The following is a 19,255-nucleotide window of genomic DNA, read 5'->3' on the forward strand; positions in this document are numbered from 1 at the left end:
CTCCCAATCACTTCTCCCGTACAACGAACCAACCTCACCTCTTCAGATTGTGAATTGCTTATTTCTCATTTTCTTCTGCTATCTCCTGTCTGTCCTGTGCAATGCTATAGGAATTCTATAGAGATTCTGGACGCATTTTGTGAAGGTAATGGCTCTCAGTAAGAATAGACAACACTTTCTTTTTCACGAGTAGAAAAAAAAAATAGGTGGCTTTAGAAAGTAACTTTGTTCCTTCTATTGCTATCAAGTAGGATCTTATTAAAACCAATCCTTAAAGATACCCCTACTATGGAGACTTTAATGAAAGAGTATACTCCCTAATGTTTTTTTGGGGATTATGTCCTAAGGTCTCATTCAAATATAACAATCTGAAACTTCTTAATGCTTTACCTGTAGCTTCCCAATGGTAATTAATGCTCTTTCTTATGATCCCTTAAGGGGGAAAAAGAAAAAACTTGCAGAGAACCTCTTTGCTTAGTTGAAGACAATTATTATAAATGCCACATTCCCTTCTGTGATAGGAGAGATACTGATAGAGCCTGCAAGAGATTCTCTGGCATTCTGTCCACCCCTTCTTCACATTATTTTCATCATTGGCTTCGTTTCCTATCTTATTCATGAAAACCAACCTCCAAGAGGCAGTGCAGTCAACCACAAGATCACTGACTCAGGTCAATGAAGACATGTCTCCTTTTCACATTTATTTCATTTTGTTTTAAGATCACAGAAGAGCAGAGCATTCATACGTGTAAAGTAACAGAAGAGAGAAACAGAATTTAAATACATTTTAAAAGAAAAGAAAAAAAGCTTTTTTTAATTTTAATTTTTTTTTTAAACACACATTGCGCTTTTTATTTTCCTTCACAGAGCTAGTGTCCAGGGAAAAAAATCCATCCAATAAACTTTGAACAACAACAAAAAAAAACCCAAATAAAAAATGGCCATGTGTTTGTATCATCAAGGAAAAGTTTTGTTTATGTCTACAGGGCTGAAAAAAAGGAATATATTTATATATATATATATTTATATGTATATAACACTGTTAATAAGGAGAATTCTAACCAAGAGCAGGATTTATACACCCTTCAGTAGAGCGGTGATAAGGAAGGGGTGAGGCAAGGTTGGGGGGAAAGAAGGCAGAGGTTTTGTCCCATGCTTCTCTCCCCCTGCATCTTTTTCCCTTTAACCTTCCCTCAAACCCAGTGAATACTTAGGGAGCAGGACTTGGCCATAATCACCAGAATGAACCATTTACATTCTCTGGTGAAGAGCAAAGACTTAGGGAAGTGGGTCCAGAAAAGGCCACAGATATCTTAGAATTACTGCCACATGCCATGAAGCTAGTAGCTCCATGTTTTTTCTTCATTTGCAAGAAGCAGATTTTTACACTGTGCCTGGCTTTACATAGAGAAAGCTTGTGCAGAGGAAAATGTAGCTGTAGGAGTAGATCCAGGAGCACCACTCAAAGAGACACCTCTGAAATAACCATGAAAATGGGGAGTTGTCTTATGGGCAGGTCATTCTCCCACTTAAAGAGAGCTTGGTAAGTGCTCTAAGCACATCCCACATCCTTATCAAGTAATACTAACGCTGGGAAGTTATGGATAATCCCTGTTCTACAGTACACAGGAGACTCAGATGGTTTCTGTTCTCCTAGGCAATGATTGAAAAAGCTAATTTGAGCCTCCAAGATAGTGTGGGGCTACGCTTCGATGGGTTAAAACAAGTGGGCCTGTGCTCAATCCCTTCAGAACATGGCACAAGAAAGTAATTCCTCATTAACTGCCTGAGAAGCATCATTTCTGTGTCCCCTCTTCTCAGAGAACTGAACTTCCACATTTGATCTTGGCCTTCACAACAACTCTTACTGTATTCGACTCTGTCACCTCCTGAAATGTGTTTCTTTTTGTCCTATTTTTAACTTGTCCTCTTTAAATGATGTCGACCTGTACGTTTTGAAAATGAGGCTTGTTTTCTCTCTGTCCACTTGCTTGACTTCACAGCCTCTAAGTCAAGTTTAGGGAAACTCATGTCATGAGAAATTCCTTACAAAACAAAATGTATTGTCTTGCCTTTTTCCTCACAGAACAGCCTTTTGAACCTGCCCGGGACAACATGCCTACTGCCATATCAGCACAAGCAGAATTTTCAAGGACACACATTTACTGAAATGAGGCACTTGGCCCAGGATGAGGAAAAAAACAAAAACAAAAACAACCTGATGTTTCCTTTCATATGCACAGCATGCATAATACTCAATCTGACTACTTTCCTTCCTATGAAAGAGTATTAGAATACAGTGCAACAGTTTGATTTTTTATTATAAGGAAACAACTCCAGCTATTTCAATGCCTTCAATATCATCTGAATGTGTCCCTTCTCTACATTGCTAAGAAGTTTTGATCAGAAGAGGATTTTAGAACCAGTCCAGGGACCCTGTATTCTAGACGTTTTGGCTTTTGAAATGGAGATGATGGCATGATGGTACCGAGAAATGAAGGTGGTACAGAGGCCAAACTGAAGGTGACAAACAGCTCCTTGGAATGACCAGCTGGCCACATGCTACATGAGCGTGAAATTCTTATTCAGAATCAGAGTTTAGAGTTGACAGAGGTCTTAGAGATGTGATCCAAATTCCTTACTTTCAGTAGGAGAAAACCAGGTCTCAGGAAGGTTAAATGACTTGCTTAAGGTCACCTAGCTTGTTTGTGGGCAGACCCTAGCCAGAATCCAATTCTCTTGACTTTCTGCTTCACCTTAAAGTTGCCATTTATCTTGGGTGGAGGAATGTACTTTAAGTGTAATGTCAGTTTGACCTAAGTTTCTTTCTATAACAATCCATGCAGAAAGTTCATGTGATTCCCAAAGTCATCTCTTTGATAGCTCTTTGTGGCTGTTCAGATTGTAGAAAATACATATATGTCACTCTTTTAAACACATCAGACCCTTCAAAAAGACTCCAAGAGAAGGTGCCTGAGAGAGATAGTCCCAATTAAAGTAATTATGTCCTCATTTGCAATATTCAGGATAGATATGTAGAAATATAGGTCTATCGGATTAAGTAAAAGTAATCATTTCCTAGGGTAACTTGGCAAGATATTTCTCAAGGATATAGCATATTTCTTATATCCTACAATTTCTTAGAACCAAGATGAAAAAGAAGCTTTCCCAATGTCTTTCTCTGATGGAAGATAAAAACTGAGTAATATTTTGCTCACCAAGCTGTAGGTGACCTCCTTGGATCCATTTAAATAAGCCATCCTAGATGGTGGGTAAGAAGTAACAAGAAGACACTGGGAGTTGATGCAACAGATACATGAGACCTTAAAACTCCTTCCTCCCTGTCTTCTCATTTCCCTTGCTTTGGGGTCAGGTGAGACAGCTGTGGCTGTCAGTTGGGAGAAACTCCACTTAGGTCCCTCAGGAACAAAGAGGTGGCCTCCTGTGACTTGAGCAGGATGTCACCTTTAATAGTTCCTGTGGGTCTGCTTCCTTTTGCTGAGGCAACCTTCTTGTTCGGGACATTAGTCATACTCCTTCCCATTCTGACCTGTGAAATGCTTTAGTTTTTATTTGATTTTTTTTTCTTTAAGATTCATAGATTTAGCTGAACCTGGGCACTGCATGAAAAATGAAGTTTACATAGTTTATATTATGTACATAAACTAGTGATTTACATTGATTTACACATGATTGGTGCCTAATTTATTAATCAGCACACAGTATGTAAATGCACTGAAAGGAAATCAAGATTTTAAAATAAGTTTTCCATAATATCCATAAACATTTGCACTGGTGTAAATGTTAAACCTAAACCTAACGTTAACACCAGCTTCCTTGCCAAGAGGAAAGTGATGTACATTGCTGGGGGAAAACAAATTCTCTCTTGAATTTCAGTTGGCCGCATTTGACAACACAGCTACATGCAAATGAGAATAGTTTACTTCTCTTCCACTTGTATGCACATAAATGTAAACTCCATTTTGCATTTAGTGAGATGTTTACAGATATTATGCCAACCATGATGGAAAATTTACATCACTGGGGCAAATGTAGTCTTTGGAAGAGAAATATTTTAAGTACGGAAGAAAGAAGAAGCCTTCCTGAACTGAATTTGAGTTTTTTAATTTAGGGTCCTATCTCACCATTTTTGTGCTATGTTTAACATTTGTCTTCAAAATATTAATAGTTTTTATAGGTCAGATATAACACTGCACTTAAATGTCTATAAAAAATTGATAGTTACCTGTAACCAAGACTAAATTCAGGCTAAAAAGTTAATGAAGATGAAGAGAAAAATAAGGCCATGGTTAATCCCATGGAACTTGGTCCACAAAAAATTCCTCTTAAACAAGTAATTACGAAGTGGAAAAAATGGGGCTCCGTATCTTTCTAAATGAAACATAGCTCTTTTTTTTTTTAACCAAATTCAGTATTTTTCTTCCTTTTAACCATTATTCTAGATTTGTCTTATAATACATACAATATTGTAAATATAGCATCTGTAAAGATAAGATTAAAAAAAATACATACACATATATATTATTTTTCCACAAATAATTCAAGGCCTGCAAAAAGCAAAAGGAGAGATTCCGGGAGACAAGCCAATAGAAACAGTCAAACCGCAACCACCCTGGGGATGGAAACTGTGACTCTGGAGTAGTTAAGAAGCTAACAACTTGGTAGGTAATAACTCAGAAATAATTTCATGCTGAGGAGTTTAGTTTTTGTGTGCAAAGGAGGTAAGTCCATTTTTGGAGGAGAAACAGATTTGTGTTTCTGTCTCCAAGAACATGAATATCACGAGTACTTTTACAAGGTCTCTATGAATAGCCCCAGTTGACTGAATATGTAGTAAAAAAAATGCCCATGGCAAGGGAGAAGTCTGTCTGACTTGGAAGAGAAGGCAAAGGTCAATAGGACAATTCTTCCCCAACAGAAGACACAATTTTTCCCTAAGCCTTAGTTCTTTTAGGGCAGAGGGATTTTATGTCTCAAAACAAGTAAGACTGTTCCTCCAACAAGGCAACACCTTCTGATGAACAGTTAATTGCACAGAAGATATAATTCTGCAGTTGTAAAACCTAGGGTAGTTCTCATTCTTCAGGAAGTGCCCTTGGTCAAGGTCATTTCTGCTTTCGTTAACTGAAGGTCGGTTCTAAGGATTTTGTTTTATGAATGGTGGAGTTCCGTTTTGCATACAGAGGACATTAAATATATTAGCCATTCAGATTAATTCATGAATTTCACTCCTCTCAGGGTATTATTTCCAACCAGTTGGTTCTTTTCAGTGCAGGGTTTCAAGTTTTGATTACCAATGGACAAGATTCTTGAAGGGATTTATAGCAATATGATGAACTAAATTCCAAGAAGTCCCATGTTCAGACTCAATTTCTTGGTGTCAGTCCTCCAGCTGCCACCTTTTTCCTGACCTTTCTCCAAATTAGGTTCTCCTCCATTCTTCACATTGCTTAGAGACATTCTCAAACCTAGAAGATTTCTGGGGCCAATGTTTGCTCTGAAACAGGAGCCAGGACAATTTTTTTAAAATTCCCAGATCCTGCCAGAGATATATGCAAACACCACAATATTCAATATATGTTTAATTATGTTTAATATATGGTCCATTATATTAAAACTCAGGGAACAAATGGTGTTGACAAGGCAGACATTCCTTTCTGCGGAGAATCTCCTTCCATAAAATCAAGACCTTGTCGTTATGATAGGGTGGAGACAATACGAAATGTAGGCGTATGATTAAAATATGTCACATGCCACAAGGATCTGTTCCTGAAACTGATACTAAACCAAATTAACTCCTGCTACTTTTCTTTTCTTATATATCTTTAAATTAGCATGCATTCCTCTAAAGCTTCCACCTAAGGATGTGACTGGCTCTTCAATATGTGGGAAACATTTATCATCAATGATGATAAACTTTTATTCCTGTACTAAGACCAAAATGTTAGAGAAACCCCGATTGTCAATAAACTGATGCTGGATAGGAATATGGCTCACCTTCCCTATATTTTAGTAGCTACTTTCTGGGATCAGAATTTCTGTACTATGCGAGGATCTGCCACAAATACTCTTATCCATCCCCAAGCCCAATTTGCCCTTCAGTTTCATGTCTAAACTGCAATCATAAAAGAAGGCTGGTAATAAGCTTTCTAGAACAAACAATAGAATCCCCTAGAACAGATTTAAAATGTTGCTTATCAAAGAGATCATTACCCTCAAAGACAAGGCTCATTGCAAAGAGCCTTCAATTAATGAAATCTATCAGTAGACATTTTAGGTCTGTCTTTTCTTCTTCCCTCCTTTCCTTCCTTCCTTCCTTCCTTCCTTCCTTCCTTCCTTCCTTCCTTCCTTCCTTCCTTCCCTCTTTTCCACTTTTTCCCTCTCTTCTTCTCTTCCTTTCTCTCTTCCTTCCTTTTTCTATTTGCAGTTAGGATGTTTCCTGTTTTATATTCTGTGACAGCTATTTTGCAGGTTCCAAAACTAAAGGAGGTACCATATTTGGCTCTTCTGAAATACATTCAATTGTGACCTCAATAATAATCCTCTGTCTTTTCATAAACTGAGCCACTTCCAATGCCTCCTATAGTTTAAGTGAAAGCACTCGTTGGTTTCCTGACAAAGACATCTACAGAGAGCCAGCTCTCTCTGCAAAACCTTTCCTAAGAAAATCCTGGTGTTGTGGCGATACCAAGCTTTGTGGTGTGCGTACAACTTTGACCTAAATTATTACAAGTTTCCCAGTTCTTTTGATTAAGGAACTAACTCACATTTCAGATGACTCTTGTCGATGTAAACTTAGACATCATACCCCCCACAGTATCTTTTTCAGGAACCAGAAGCCAAAAGTGAGCAGAGAAGGTGGAATATATTCCAGCGGCCTGGCCTAGGATAATGATGGACTACTGCGAACAATGGTGCTGCAAACATTACCAGTGGAGCAAAAAAGGAGATTGTGCAGGCCACCAAATAAAGTATTATCTTACAACACCAGGACAAAAATCTGCAAAGGAGCACAAGGAATGGATTCCTTCTTGTTATGGTCAATGCTTTGTATAGAGCTCTGCCAACATCTCTACAAAAGGAGTAGGGACCTGCGCATCTGTCTACTTTTCCTGCCTTGCTCACTCTCACTATATTTTATCTGAAATAGGAAACAATCTCTGCTCAAGGGAATCCATGGGCCAAATGCAGTGTTATTTGAAGATCAGGGAAGGGGCACAACAGGGCTGCTTAGGATCTCCATGTGGCTCATCAACCTTTCATTGGGAGTTAACACTTGGAGACCTTCCTGGTTCTTGGGATTTACTCAACACACGCTACTCACTCCTGCAGCAGAGCAGGTCCAAGCCTGCAAAAAGCCAGGAAATACATGAATTCCTCAGACTCATGAAACAAGAGTGAAATCAGAAACCTTCTCTCCTAGGTCACCTCATTGACGTCACTGATTCTTTCTACTGTTTGCTCACCCCGTCAATAGTAGGCACTTTCATTTACAGTGATATTCTGAGTGACTCTCGACTGGGTTCTGATGATTGGACTAGGAGGAATATGAGGTTCTGCCCTTAGAAGGGGCACAGCTTGGTGTGGATACACACTGATGTCATGCGACAGCCATGGGGGAGGTTGGGGGACTCTGCTCCATGCCTCCTTCCCCACCATGTCCCCCAGCAACTTGTCACAGCCGCATCTCACAATTACAGTGCGGGACAGTATCTACAGCACAATGAGTCTATGTACACATGGACCATTCCCTTGGCATGCTTTAGAGAGAGACACACACACGCTCACACACATGTACACCCACGTGAGAGCGAGAGACTTGAGCACGCGCGCACAGTGGAGAAAATTAAAATGGCACTTCCTAGCGTTTGCGGCATGACTAGTGCTGGGGGGTGTGGTAGGGGGTGAAGAGAAGCAGCAGCTATGGGGATGGGGGGGTATAAAGGGAGTCTCTGGGATGGATGTGGGGGAGATAGAACACACGGGAGGGGGAGGAGATGGTCTTAAAAGTTGGAGAGATAGTGGAGGCAGGAAAGCCAGGTAAAGGCTCAACACAGGATTCCAGCGTGGATTCCACTGATAGTCTGAAATGGCTATGAATCAGCTCAAATGAAGAACAAAATAAAAAGATGATGGAAATATAAACACCAAAGGCAAGACCTTATTTTTTCTTTCTCCACAGATGAAAAAGAATGAAGGAAGGATAAAGTGTGTGTGGGGGGGTTAATATCCATCTGACACTTCTTCACTCCTATTTTTACAACATCCGGGTGTCCTTAGCACGATGTAGTCTTTATATAGTATACATTTGCTTCGATATTCACATATCCTTGTAGAAGTTTTCCCACCCTGATTTATAGTTAAGTTTTTATTGATGGACTTTAAAATGGTTTTAAGTGTATTTTCTTCTTCGTTTTCTTATTTCCCCCTTCATTTAAAAACACACAAAGTTGTAAAATAAACAGTCTCCCCCCATCTCGCTCTCTCTGTCTCTCTCTCTCTGTATCCTGTGTGACGCATTTTTGTGTGTTTTTTTAAATTATTTTTAAATTTTTATTCTATTAACATTTGCTGAGAAGGCAGAGCAGAGATGCTGCCAGCAGCCACAGTGGTACGGCCAGACTGATGGATCCATTTATTCCTCTCACCGACCCAGGCCCTGCAATGCAAAAGAGAAAGGAAAGAGAATAGTTACATCCAGCCTCACTCTAGGTTACAGCTGACAGCTGACAGTACCAGAGGTAAGAATGGGCCAGGTACCAGCACCTCAAGGTCAGTGCGCTTATGTACAGCCCAAGAAGCGCTCCCAGCCTTTCCTAAGTGCTTCTCCTTGAGTTGTAAGCATCTCAAGGGCTATCAGCGGTTGAACACTTCTGAATATAAAATGCTCTTGGAGAAGGCGATCACTGATGTGTGTGCTGGTGCAGGGGGTCCTCTTCACCCAGCCTCCTCTCACACGCTCTGCTCTGCATAGCACTGTGATGTCGGCCCTCGTTAAGATTCCAAGCATTGGTGAGGGTCCTTCAGCAGCCAGACACGGGCTCCTCCAGCTGATTCATCACAGGGTCTCCATCAATAAAACATGGGACCAGTCTGAAACTCTCATTTCTCAGGGGAAGAGGTAATTATTTATTTGTTAATGGGAAGGGGAATTGCTTCCAAGGAACACTTATGGCTGAATGGCCCCTGAGCTGCAAGGTGGAAAATAAGCCAACTCCTTGTAGAGTCTTAAGAGGTAGTTGGGAATCATCTGGTCCCAACTCTTCATGTGACAACTTTAAAGATCAAAAGCAAAGGCAGCAGGGACAACAACAACGACGACAACCAAACCTAGGGAGGTTAGGAGGCGGGTCCAGACCAGAAGCAGGACTGAGGCTGGGACTTGCCCGGAATTTCCCCAGGAGTGGCAGCCTCTATGTTTCCCACTGCCACCTTAGTTTTCCCAACGTGGACACAATTTGGGCATGTGGGTGTGGATCTAAGAAGCAGACTGGAATGGAGAAGAAAGTGGAGAAGGCATATGTGTGTTGACAGAAAGGAGAGAATTGGGGCAGAAAATGCAGGCCCCAAGAGCTTGTCTCCTATGCTTTGCTTGCTCCATTTTCTCCTTCTGTATAGTTCTGTTCATATAGATCCATTACAAGAAGAAAATGTTAGTCTTTTTCACAACAAAGATTTTAGATTTAAGACTGTATGCTTAGACAATGATGTTCGAAAGATAAATCAATGTGACTAATTTTGGTTCACTTTGCAGTTTTGAGGGCACATATGCTGATCAATGTGTGTGAATGAATGTGCATGTGAGTGTGCGTGTGCGTGTGTGCGCGAGTGTGTGTTTAAACCTATGATGGTTTGCATGTGCAACGGAAGCGTCCTCTGGTAGGCGAACGTTTCCAAAAATGTCTACAAACATATCAGATCAGAGGTCAAATAACAGGGAAAATGTTGAATTCAAGAATGTCCTCCTCATCTGTGTTTTATATAAATAATGGCAACAACAACCAAATAAAACCGACACTTACACAGCACTTACTAGAAGGTACTGTCACAGATGCTTTATGCATGTAAGCATATAACCATGCTATGAGACGGGCATTATAATGAACCCTTTTTTACACTGAGATAGTAAGAGGCATTGCATACACTTACAGAGCTAGTACGCAGAGGAGCTGGGGTTTTGGCCCAGGTGGCTGGCTCCAGTCTTTGCCTGTCACCACTATGTGGTGAAGTTCCACAGTGAAGGAGTGAAACGTTCAGCAAATGAATTTTGGGTGTGCTTAAAACAATAGCCAGAACAAACAATACACGACATGGAGGCAACCATTATCTTTGAAAACAATTTTCAATAGAATATATTTTACTAGAATGTCTTCTTGAGAATATTAAAAATATTATTTACTCTAAAAATATGAATATATGCAAACTTTGAAATGGTAGAAAATGAGCTTTATTATCTGGAAAGCTACGGAGATACAGAGTAAACAATTTAAATATTCAATCAGTCAATTCTTTAAGTTTCTGAGTGGCTATAGGATTGTATTAATAAAAGACACTTCTGCTACCTTCGGGTTCATGCCTTTCATGAGGAATTTAGGTTCAAGAAGATCATGTATTCTGCAAAAAGCACCTGATGGGAATTGTTGACCGAGCACTAGAATACAGGTATTCAGAGTCTCAGCTCCATGCTTTTCATAGCCCACCCTTCACACCCTTCACCACCATCCTTTTTGGCCTTTGTGACCTTTAAGTTCTCTCAGTGGCAACTCCCGGGGGCTTCTGGCCAGATGGTAATGCATTTCCCTATCATTTTAATTCCTCTATATGCTTTAAATGGCATTTACTTGGATTAGTGGGTCAGGACAGCTTCCAAAACAGAGAAAGACTACACACAGATTGAGGCCTCACAGGACCAAGCAAAAATGATTTTTGTTTTGCCCTAGGGATAGTGTGAAACAGAACGTTTTTAGAAAGAGTCTAATTTTGCCTCTGTCCTTAACCTCACTTTTAGTGCTGGGACAGGCTAGATTATCTTTCAGACATCTTGGAGTTGAGTGGTACCCGGGGAAGTCTAAAAAGCCTAGTCTTATCATTTTATTTGAAGAGCAGTAAGTATTTGAGAAAGCAAAAATTCCATCATTGAAAAATACAATATATACATATACGAACCTAAATAAATATGTTCACATATAACATTCTTGCTAATGTATGTACACACATATATCCGCAGATACAAAGAGAAGTATATATTATATGCATACTCATATATACAAATATGATATACGTACACACATATTATTGGCCTTTTAATAGATACAATTGAGAATTAACTGTTACTTTCACATGCTAGTATATGATATGTGTAGGGAATCCCAGTATGACTGTGCTAATAATCTTAATTTTATCCTTAGTAGAATTATTATTATATATTTGAAATGCATTTCATGGATCTGTTAAGGATATCTTCACTTCTATCAATTATTATTTATTAAGTGCTCTCATATAGCTATTTGATGTGCTTGTATGACTTGCTCTTTTCATAATTGGTTTTGAGAGTAAATAAATAGCTTGAAAAAAAATGCAAGGGTAAATGAATGATAGTTGGAACATCATCACAAGTGTGTATGGAATTATAGATATATAGGACTGCATAGGAGACTACTTCAGTTAATGGCTATTTCAGGGAAGAATAATCAGCAAAATCATTAATTATGTTTTAGTTCATAGTTATGAAATTTCTGCTTATTTGTGGAAATGCAAATGATAAATCTTATTTCCCACACCAGATGGCCAGGCTCAGCAAGTGCTTTTATATACTGACAGATATAATGAAAGCAAGAGTCTGTAAACATAAATTAGCCTTAAGAATAGATGGGCAAATAGAACCACAATTCAAAAATTGTTACATGTTTTTCATACAACAGACAAAAATCATATCTTGGCATTTAGCCACATTCTGTATGTGTTTATGTGTGTGTGTGAGCACTTATATGTGTGGTATCTAGTAAACATTCAATAAATGGTAGCATCATCATCATTGCTATTAACTATAGAAGCTTGGATTACAGAAAAACATGAAATACCTCTGAATCAAAGGCATCAGCTTGTGAATTGGGTCAAGGCTTTTAAAGTCTGACCCGAGGGCACCTGGGTGGCTCAGATGGTTAAGCGTCTGCCTTCGGCTCAGGTCATGATCCCAGGGTCCTGGGATCGAGTCCCACATCGGGCTCCCTGCTCCTTGGGAGCCTGCTTCTCCCTCTGCCTCTCTCTCTCTGTCTCTCATGAATAAATAAATAAATCTTAAAAAAAAAAAAAATAAAGTTTGACCCGAAGGGGCAAAATTCAGCTGTTGCAAGATTGAGAATCTTTTTTTTTTTTTTTTAAGATTTTATTTATTTATTTGACAGAGACAGAGACAGCGAGAGCAGGAACACAAGCAGGGGGAGTGGGAGAGGGAGAAGCAGGCCTCCCGCCGAGCAGGGAGCCCGATGTGGGACTCCATCCCAGGACCCTGGGATCATGACCTGAGCCGAAGGCAGTCGCTTCACCAACTGAGCCACCCAGGCGCCCGCAAGATTGAGAATCTTGACTCAACACACCCAGGTCAAGGTTCTCAACCTTGGGACAGGATGATAAGTGAGACTCTGTATCAAGGTGAATGTTGGACTGCACTTTGCCACAACAATGCTTTTACAAGGGAATCTGTGATTAAGGACAAGGTTGATAAAGCATCCTGAAATTGCGGGATATGAGAATTTTCAGCAAGTCTCTACACGAATTTGATGCAAGATGCACAGCGCAGCCAATTGATTGTCTTTCAGTAAAATCTCAAAGAAAGTACAATGTGATTTTCCAGCACCTGCTTTAGAGAGCATGCACTTGGAGACACTTTGTGATTCATTCGAATCTAGCCAATGCATTTCTGTTGCTTCTCCTGAGTACTTAGGGCTCATTCCTAGATTTAGGACTAGATTTATTCAAAATAATCATCCTTAAAACAAAACAAAACATTAATCACAGCTTTAGGGATCCTCGGGCATTCCTTTCAGCCACTAAGGAATCAAGGTCAATAATAATTTTATTCCTGTATGTAGTTGAGCCATGCAAGGAAAGAAGAAAGACCAGGTAAGTTTAATTTGAATTCTTCTTAGAACTATTAAGGACTGACCGAGTGACTGAAAATAAAACAAAAACTCGAATACAAAACAATTGTTAAGCAAAGGAGAAAAACAATCTTCTAAAATCTCTCTTAGATAATATGTAAATGTGCAGGCTAAAGCCCTTCCTTGTCCTGGAAAGCCATGTTTAAAGGGAAGCCTGATAAGATTGACTTTGGCGCCACCTGCTCTCTATGTTCAGCAGTACAGCTTCCTCTGCAGGATGGAATTGAGGATTAAAGCCTATATTCTCCAGGCTGGAGCATAGGAGAGGGGATAAATTGATGTTTAATTTGAGCAATGTCTTAGCATTAAATTTGGGTTCCTCCTACATAATTCTTTATGTATTATCTCCCCTCTGTATAAAGTGAGTCTTGAATAAGCCTAAAGTATTCTCACCGTAAAGTCCATCACATCTTCTCCAACAAAACAGCATCATATATTTGGCATACAAAATTTTGAAATTGTAGGCCAATACTAAGAATTCCTTTGGGTGACACTAGGAATTTATCTCAGTGGTCTTTGAAATAAAACCCTACGCCCTATTTCTCCAACACCCTAAGATTTCATATGTTCCACTAACACTAGCCGCTTAAAATTCACATGTAATTGATAATCATGGCATTGGGGAGAGAAGAAGGGCTGAAAGGGACACGGGTTTACACCTTCTTGCCTCAAATGATCTTGGTTCAATGTATGTATTTCTGGTGGCTTCGTCTCTGCTGCCTTATGTGAAGACTTGCTAGAGCTGGCCATAAACAAGGTGCTGACCCTTTCCTGGGAGTAAGCAACAAAGTGTACATAATCTCTGTGGATGCTGGTCACTGGTAGGGTCTAAGTCCCACAAGAATAGGTTTTCACAATTGAGAATGACTTGGGTTGTCTCATCCCCTTTGGGGCCCAGAGAAGAAAACATCTTCATACGAGACAATTACCAATCCAAGTGAGTGGCCATGAGGACTTAAGGAGGCTGTTGTCTGGCCATACAGGTCTGGGGACAGATACTGTTAAGGATTTATGTTGGACTTGTAAAGAGGGCACCTCAGAATTGGTCATTGTTTGGATGCATGTGGTGCTGTTCCTGGGAGACCCCAGCAGCTGGGTGTACTGCAGAAGGGGGAGGTTACAGGAAGACCTGTGAGAAGACTGAGGCAGGGAGAATATTAACTGTTCAATGCTTCATTTTAGGAGATGCTACTCTATTTCCTTTAGCAATGTATCTATTTTAATAGCCAACAAGGGACAGTAAGTAGGCTCTCTGTCTCTTACGAGAGCCCAGTCACTGGGCAGGGAACATTACCAAAAGTGCCGCTCAGCAAGGGTTAACCATGGCCACTTAGGATATGGAAAGTGGGAGGGGGATAACTTGTTCAGTTCCAGAGATTTAAAAAGGAATAGCTGTCAAAAGTGACATAGGGGTCATAGGTTGGATCAGGGCTTTTTGTGACTGAGAAAGTTCACAATCTGGGAAACATAGTGGCAAATATGTTATGGAAATTATTATCACAAATTATTGAGATGAAATAAACTCAAGGGTATAAGACTCCAATATATGGCTAAGAAATCTTAATTTTAACATACAGTAGGTAATCAGAAATAAGAACCATACCTTTTTGCTTGAAGTGCACGGTGGTGCCAATCTCTAAAAAAGAAACATTTAGCAAAACAAAACAAAAAAAACAGATAAATTTTTTTTTATCAATTGAGAATAAGCACAAAGGTAATCTGGTACTCTCCACTGAAAGGAGAATGGGACAAAAGGTGGAAAGAACATTCTAACAGGAACACGTACTGGTAGAGATCGAAAGAAAGGCACACGGAAAGAGATTGTTTTGTTGGAACAAATGTTGTTCAGTTGGAGGGGGCAAAAATAATTTCCAACTACAAACGCTTGATGCTACGTGTTATGTGTATAGACAAGTACAAGAACCCTGAGAATGGCATGTAGAAGTACTTTTGACTGCAATTTAATGGGATGATAGAATGTGTCTGGCCTCGGACCGCCTCCTGCCATTTTGCCCCTGGTTTACTCCACTCAAGCCAGCAGACCTTGCTTTTCTCCTAACATACTAAACCCTTTCCAGCTTTACAAGTTGTGCACCTGTTGTTTTATGTGCTTGCCATGTTTCTTCCCCAGATCTCTGCATGGCCCACACAGTCATTTCATTCAGATTTCTACTGCAAGGACACCAACTCAGGAAGAACTTCTCCCATCACCTTATCAAAATGGTACCCTAGGTCACTTTCTATTCCTCCACCCTGTTTTATTAATATTCTTAGCATTTATCACTAGTTGGTATCATTTTATAAATTTACTTATTTGCTTGGTTAAAGTTTATCTCCTCCATCAGAATAAATGTTCTGTGAGGTCAGGAATGGCGTCTGACTTGTCAACCATTGTATTTCTGTGCCGAGATTAGAGTCTGACATGCAGTATGTGTTCAATAAATACTTGTTAAATGTATAAATCTCAGGGTTGGAAGAGCTCATAGTGGTCAAACACATGAATTCCCTTTTGAGTAACTTTATCAACTAAACAACAGTACTGTTAGATCTTTAGAAGTAAATGTGGAAAATTTCCATAGGCTACCACTTTGATTTTCAGGACCAACTGAATGGTAAGTTAGATATAGGAGCCCAAACCATGGCTGTGGGATATGGATTGTCTTCTCTGTGATCAGGACATGACCTTGCACCCCCAATAACACACTTTCACTAAGGAAGTAAAGTGACTGAACTCTGAAGCTAAAGAGAGCTTTTTGAATTGGACATCTGGTTACCTCATTGTCCTGCTTGAAAATTGTTCATGCTTTCTTGCGTCTTCCAGGATAAGGACCCAAATCCTTAGCATGGCATCCATGGCTCTCCTCCCTTATCTCTCCAGCCTCATCATCTCTGCATCCCAGCCCACAAGCCTTCCTTCCTTCTCCATGGGATCATGTTTTTTGTTGTTGTTGTAGGGCTAATGGCCCAATGTTATCACTACTAGAAATCCCACTCATCCTTCAGAAGTTAGGGAAGTCTTCCTTAGTCTCCTTAGTAAAATTAAGTCCCTTTCTTATAAGCTCTGCTCTCCTTCATGACACTCATCTCAGTTTTAATTTTAAATACCTTTGTCTGATGTTTTGATTAATGCTTGTCTTCGCTACTGGACTGTGAGTTCCAAGGAAGCAGGGCTGTCTCTGCTCCTGTTCCCTCTTGTAGTATGGCCAATGCATGAAGGCACTCTGAATGCACAATGGGCCAGAGCAGATTTAGAATCACTGAAATATGAGAAAAATAAATATAGGCCAAGCATCCTCCTAACAGAGCCTGAGACTGTTAAAACAACAAGAGCCTGAGTAGCTAACTTATGACCTGATTTAGCACAAAGATCTTCAGAATTAGGTCTGCAAAATTTCTGGGGTTCGGTGCAGTCTATTTCCTTCACAGATTTTCCATTTGTCTATCCAAAGGAGGTCACAAGGAGAAGCCCTCAAACAGCATGTAAGCCAGGCTGCTCCCAACAGCAAGCTGTATCTACACATAAGGACAGTCTGCCTAAACTGGTTAGATGTGGGTTGGGGGATCCTAGTGTGAATGTTCTTGTGTATGATGATTGCTGGTGGGCCTCTAGCTGCACTTCTGAAGATGCTCAAAGCCACTGGAACCTGTTCTTCTGTCTTTGAAGAGTTAGTCTGTTCCTTGCACAGGTAATTGAAGTCTTCTGTGTGGAAGCCTGTACAGAAGGATGTAGTGAGAATTCTGTTCCTCTCTTAGCAGAAGCCAGAAACCAATGTCACTCTTACTCCAGAAGTGAAGCCAGATTCCATCAAGATAAAAAAAAAAAAAATCACTGTTTTGTTTATAAAACAACTCTACCTATTGACTATGCTGATCATCAGACTACTGATGTTTCAATTGTATATTAAACACACTGCCACTTATTTTCTTTCATAATACCTACTCTGACTACTTTTCTTTGAAATAAATATGTTGCCTTAAAAATTGTTGAAAAGGCACTGTAGAGAACGTACTTAGAATTGTCTGATCAGTTACCCAGGGTCAGAGTAAAGCTGAGACTGAAATTTAGGGCTCTCACTTCTCCAACTAGAACCTTTCCACTATCCTACAATGCCCCTCTGGTGTTTTTAGGAATGTAAGGCTATGGAACTATAGCCTATATAACTTCAGGGTTCTCGCTGGGATATTTCAATGATTCAGTATCAACTGGGGACAGTTTGGCTCTGCTCTTGTGCAAAGGGCAATTTCCCTTCTTTCTTTGGTCAAATCTTTCAATTTATCATTCTTTGGAATTTATAAGGGTGCTACAAGGTCATGGAATGATTGTTTTTCACCCAAAGAGGCCTAGATCCCTAACGGGACCATCTTTATGTCAAGAATACTTGGTTTCCCCTGCTCCATCCCTGATCCACAGGCCTCATGGGAATAATTCCAAGCAAGTGTTCGGGAACCTGGGCAGGCAGGAAGACCAATGGTTCTGCTTAAGCTAGAAAATATCACTCAACCTCTCTTTGCCTAAGTTTCATTATCTGTAAAACAAATTTAATCAACATGCTCCTTATAAATTCATGCTACTGGTTAGATAAACTAATTATCATACTGTACTCAGAATGCTGCTAGATACATAGTAAGTGCTCAATGAATGAGAGTTATTGTTATCAGATTTGTGGTAAAATCCCCTTTAGAGAGGACTGTCAGTTTGGTGGAAAAGAGAAAAATATATCTTAACAAGGAAGCTATGGCAGTGCAGATCCAAAGAATAATAATAACAAAAAAATCTACTGCAGCAGTAAGGATGAACGAAACATCAAGAGATGTTAGCACACTGAAGTGATAGGGAGGCAGACTGACCAGGCAGCATTTTGGTCAGGAGAAAACCAGCAATATGCCTGGGTGAACCAGTCAGTGACACTGGCCTGGATAAGAGTCTACATGTCTAAATATTTCTCTTAGGGAATAGAAACTCCCCTGCTAATTCATTAAAAAGTGTTCATTAAAAGAAGGATTTTAAAACATTGTCCAAATATTATACTCTATGAAGAAAATAGCACAAAAAATCAAATAAAAAATATGCATTTGCTTGAAATAACTTTAAAAGCAAACTAGGTTATGAGTTAAATTTTAGGAAGCCCTCCCTATTGCAATAAATAAACCGGTTTGTGAAACACTAATGATTTTTTTTTTTTTTTTTTTTTTTTAATTCAGGTTAGTTAACAAACAGTGCAGCACTGGGGTTTCAGGAGCAGAACCAGTGGTTCATCACCCACATACAACACCCAGTGCTCATCCCAACAAGTGCGCTCCTTAATGTCCATCACCCCTCTAGCCAATCTCCCCCACCCCCTCCTCCGCTAGCAACCCTCAGTTTGTTCTCTACAGCTAAGAGTCTCTTATGGTTTGCCTCCCTCTCTGTTTTTATCTTATTTTATTTTTCCTTCCCTTCCCCTATGATCATCAGTTTTGTTTCTTAAATTCCAGATACGAGTGAAATCATATGATATTTGTCTTTCTCCGACTGACTTACTATGCTTAGCTTAATACCCTCTAGTCCCATCCACGTTGTTGAAAATGGCAACATTTCATTCTTTTTGATTGAAACACTAATGATCTCAAGACTTGGAATTCCATTTATCTTTAGGAAAACAAAACAGAGTGCTTATTTTGTACCATTATTTCCTATTCATCCTCTCTGTTGGAATAGAACATTCTGTTTTGAGAAGCAAAACCTTGAATGTTTTGAGCCTGGCATTTTGAAAACTTGGTTGTGTGCTGCCATCTTGTGGTAATACAAAGATATGTTCCTATATGCTGTCTAAAGAAATTGCCTTTGTCCACCAGGTGGCAATAGTGGGAAAATTAAAAACTTTTTTCAGTCAGAGCCAGCACGAAATGCTACATTTCCAAAAGGAGTCTTTCCTATTCTTACAGAAAAGAAAAAAAAAATTGTTGTCCTTAAGCAACTGAGAATTATTCTTCCCTTTGTAGTGCTAAGGTGATTCCAAATTCTTGAGTAAAACTGACTTGGCAAGGATATTATTTCTGTAGGGATTTACTGGACACACTCATTAGAATACAGT

The 19,255-nt window shown here is 39.7% G+C and overlaps 1 protein-coding gene across 1 annotated transcript in view; it reads right to left on the reverse strand.

Annotated features, from left to right (window-relative positions):
- Nucleotides 1-834: 834 nt before the first annotated feature.
- The window catches only part of LSAMP (limbic system associated membrane protein), a 658,124-nt gene continuing 639,703 nt past the window's right edge, over nucleotides 835-19,255 (reverse strand). The window contains exon 7 of the mRNA XM_045902916.3: nucleotides 835-8,680. Within this exon, the coding sequence (XP_045758872.1) occupies nucleotides 8,583-8,680 (98 nt within the window). The 3' untranslated portion in view covers nucleotides 835-8,582. The remainder of the gene's footprint in view (nucleotides 8,681-19,255) is intronic.

Source organism: Mirounga angustirostris, unplaced genomic scaffold, assembly GCF_029215605.1.
Source record: "Mirounga angustirostris isolate CCGP_5_RB_7025 unplaced genomic scaffold, mMirAng1.0.hap1 SCAF_1, whole genome shotgun sequence".
NCBI lineage: Eukaryota > Metazoa > Chordata > Mammalia > Carnivora > Phocidae > Mirounga > Mirounga angustirostris.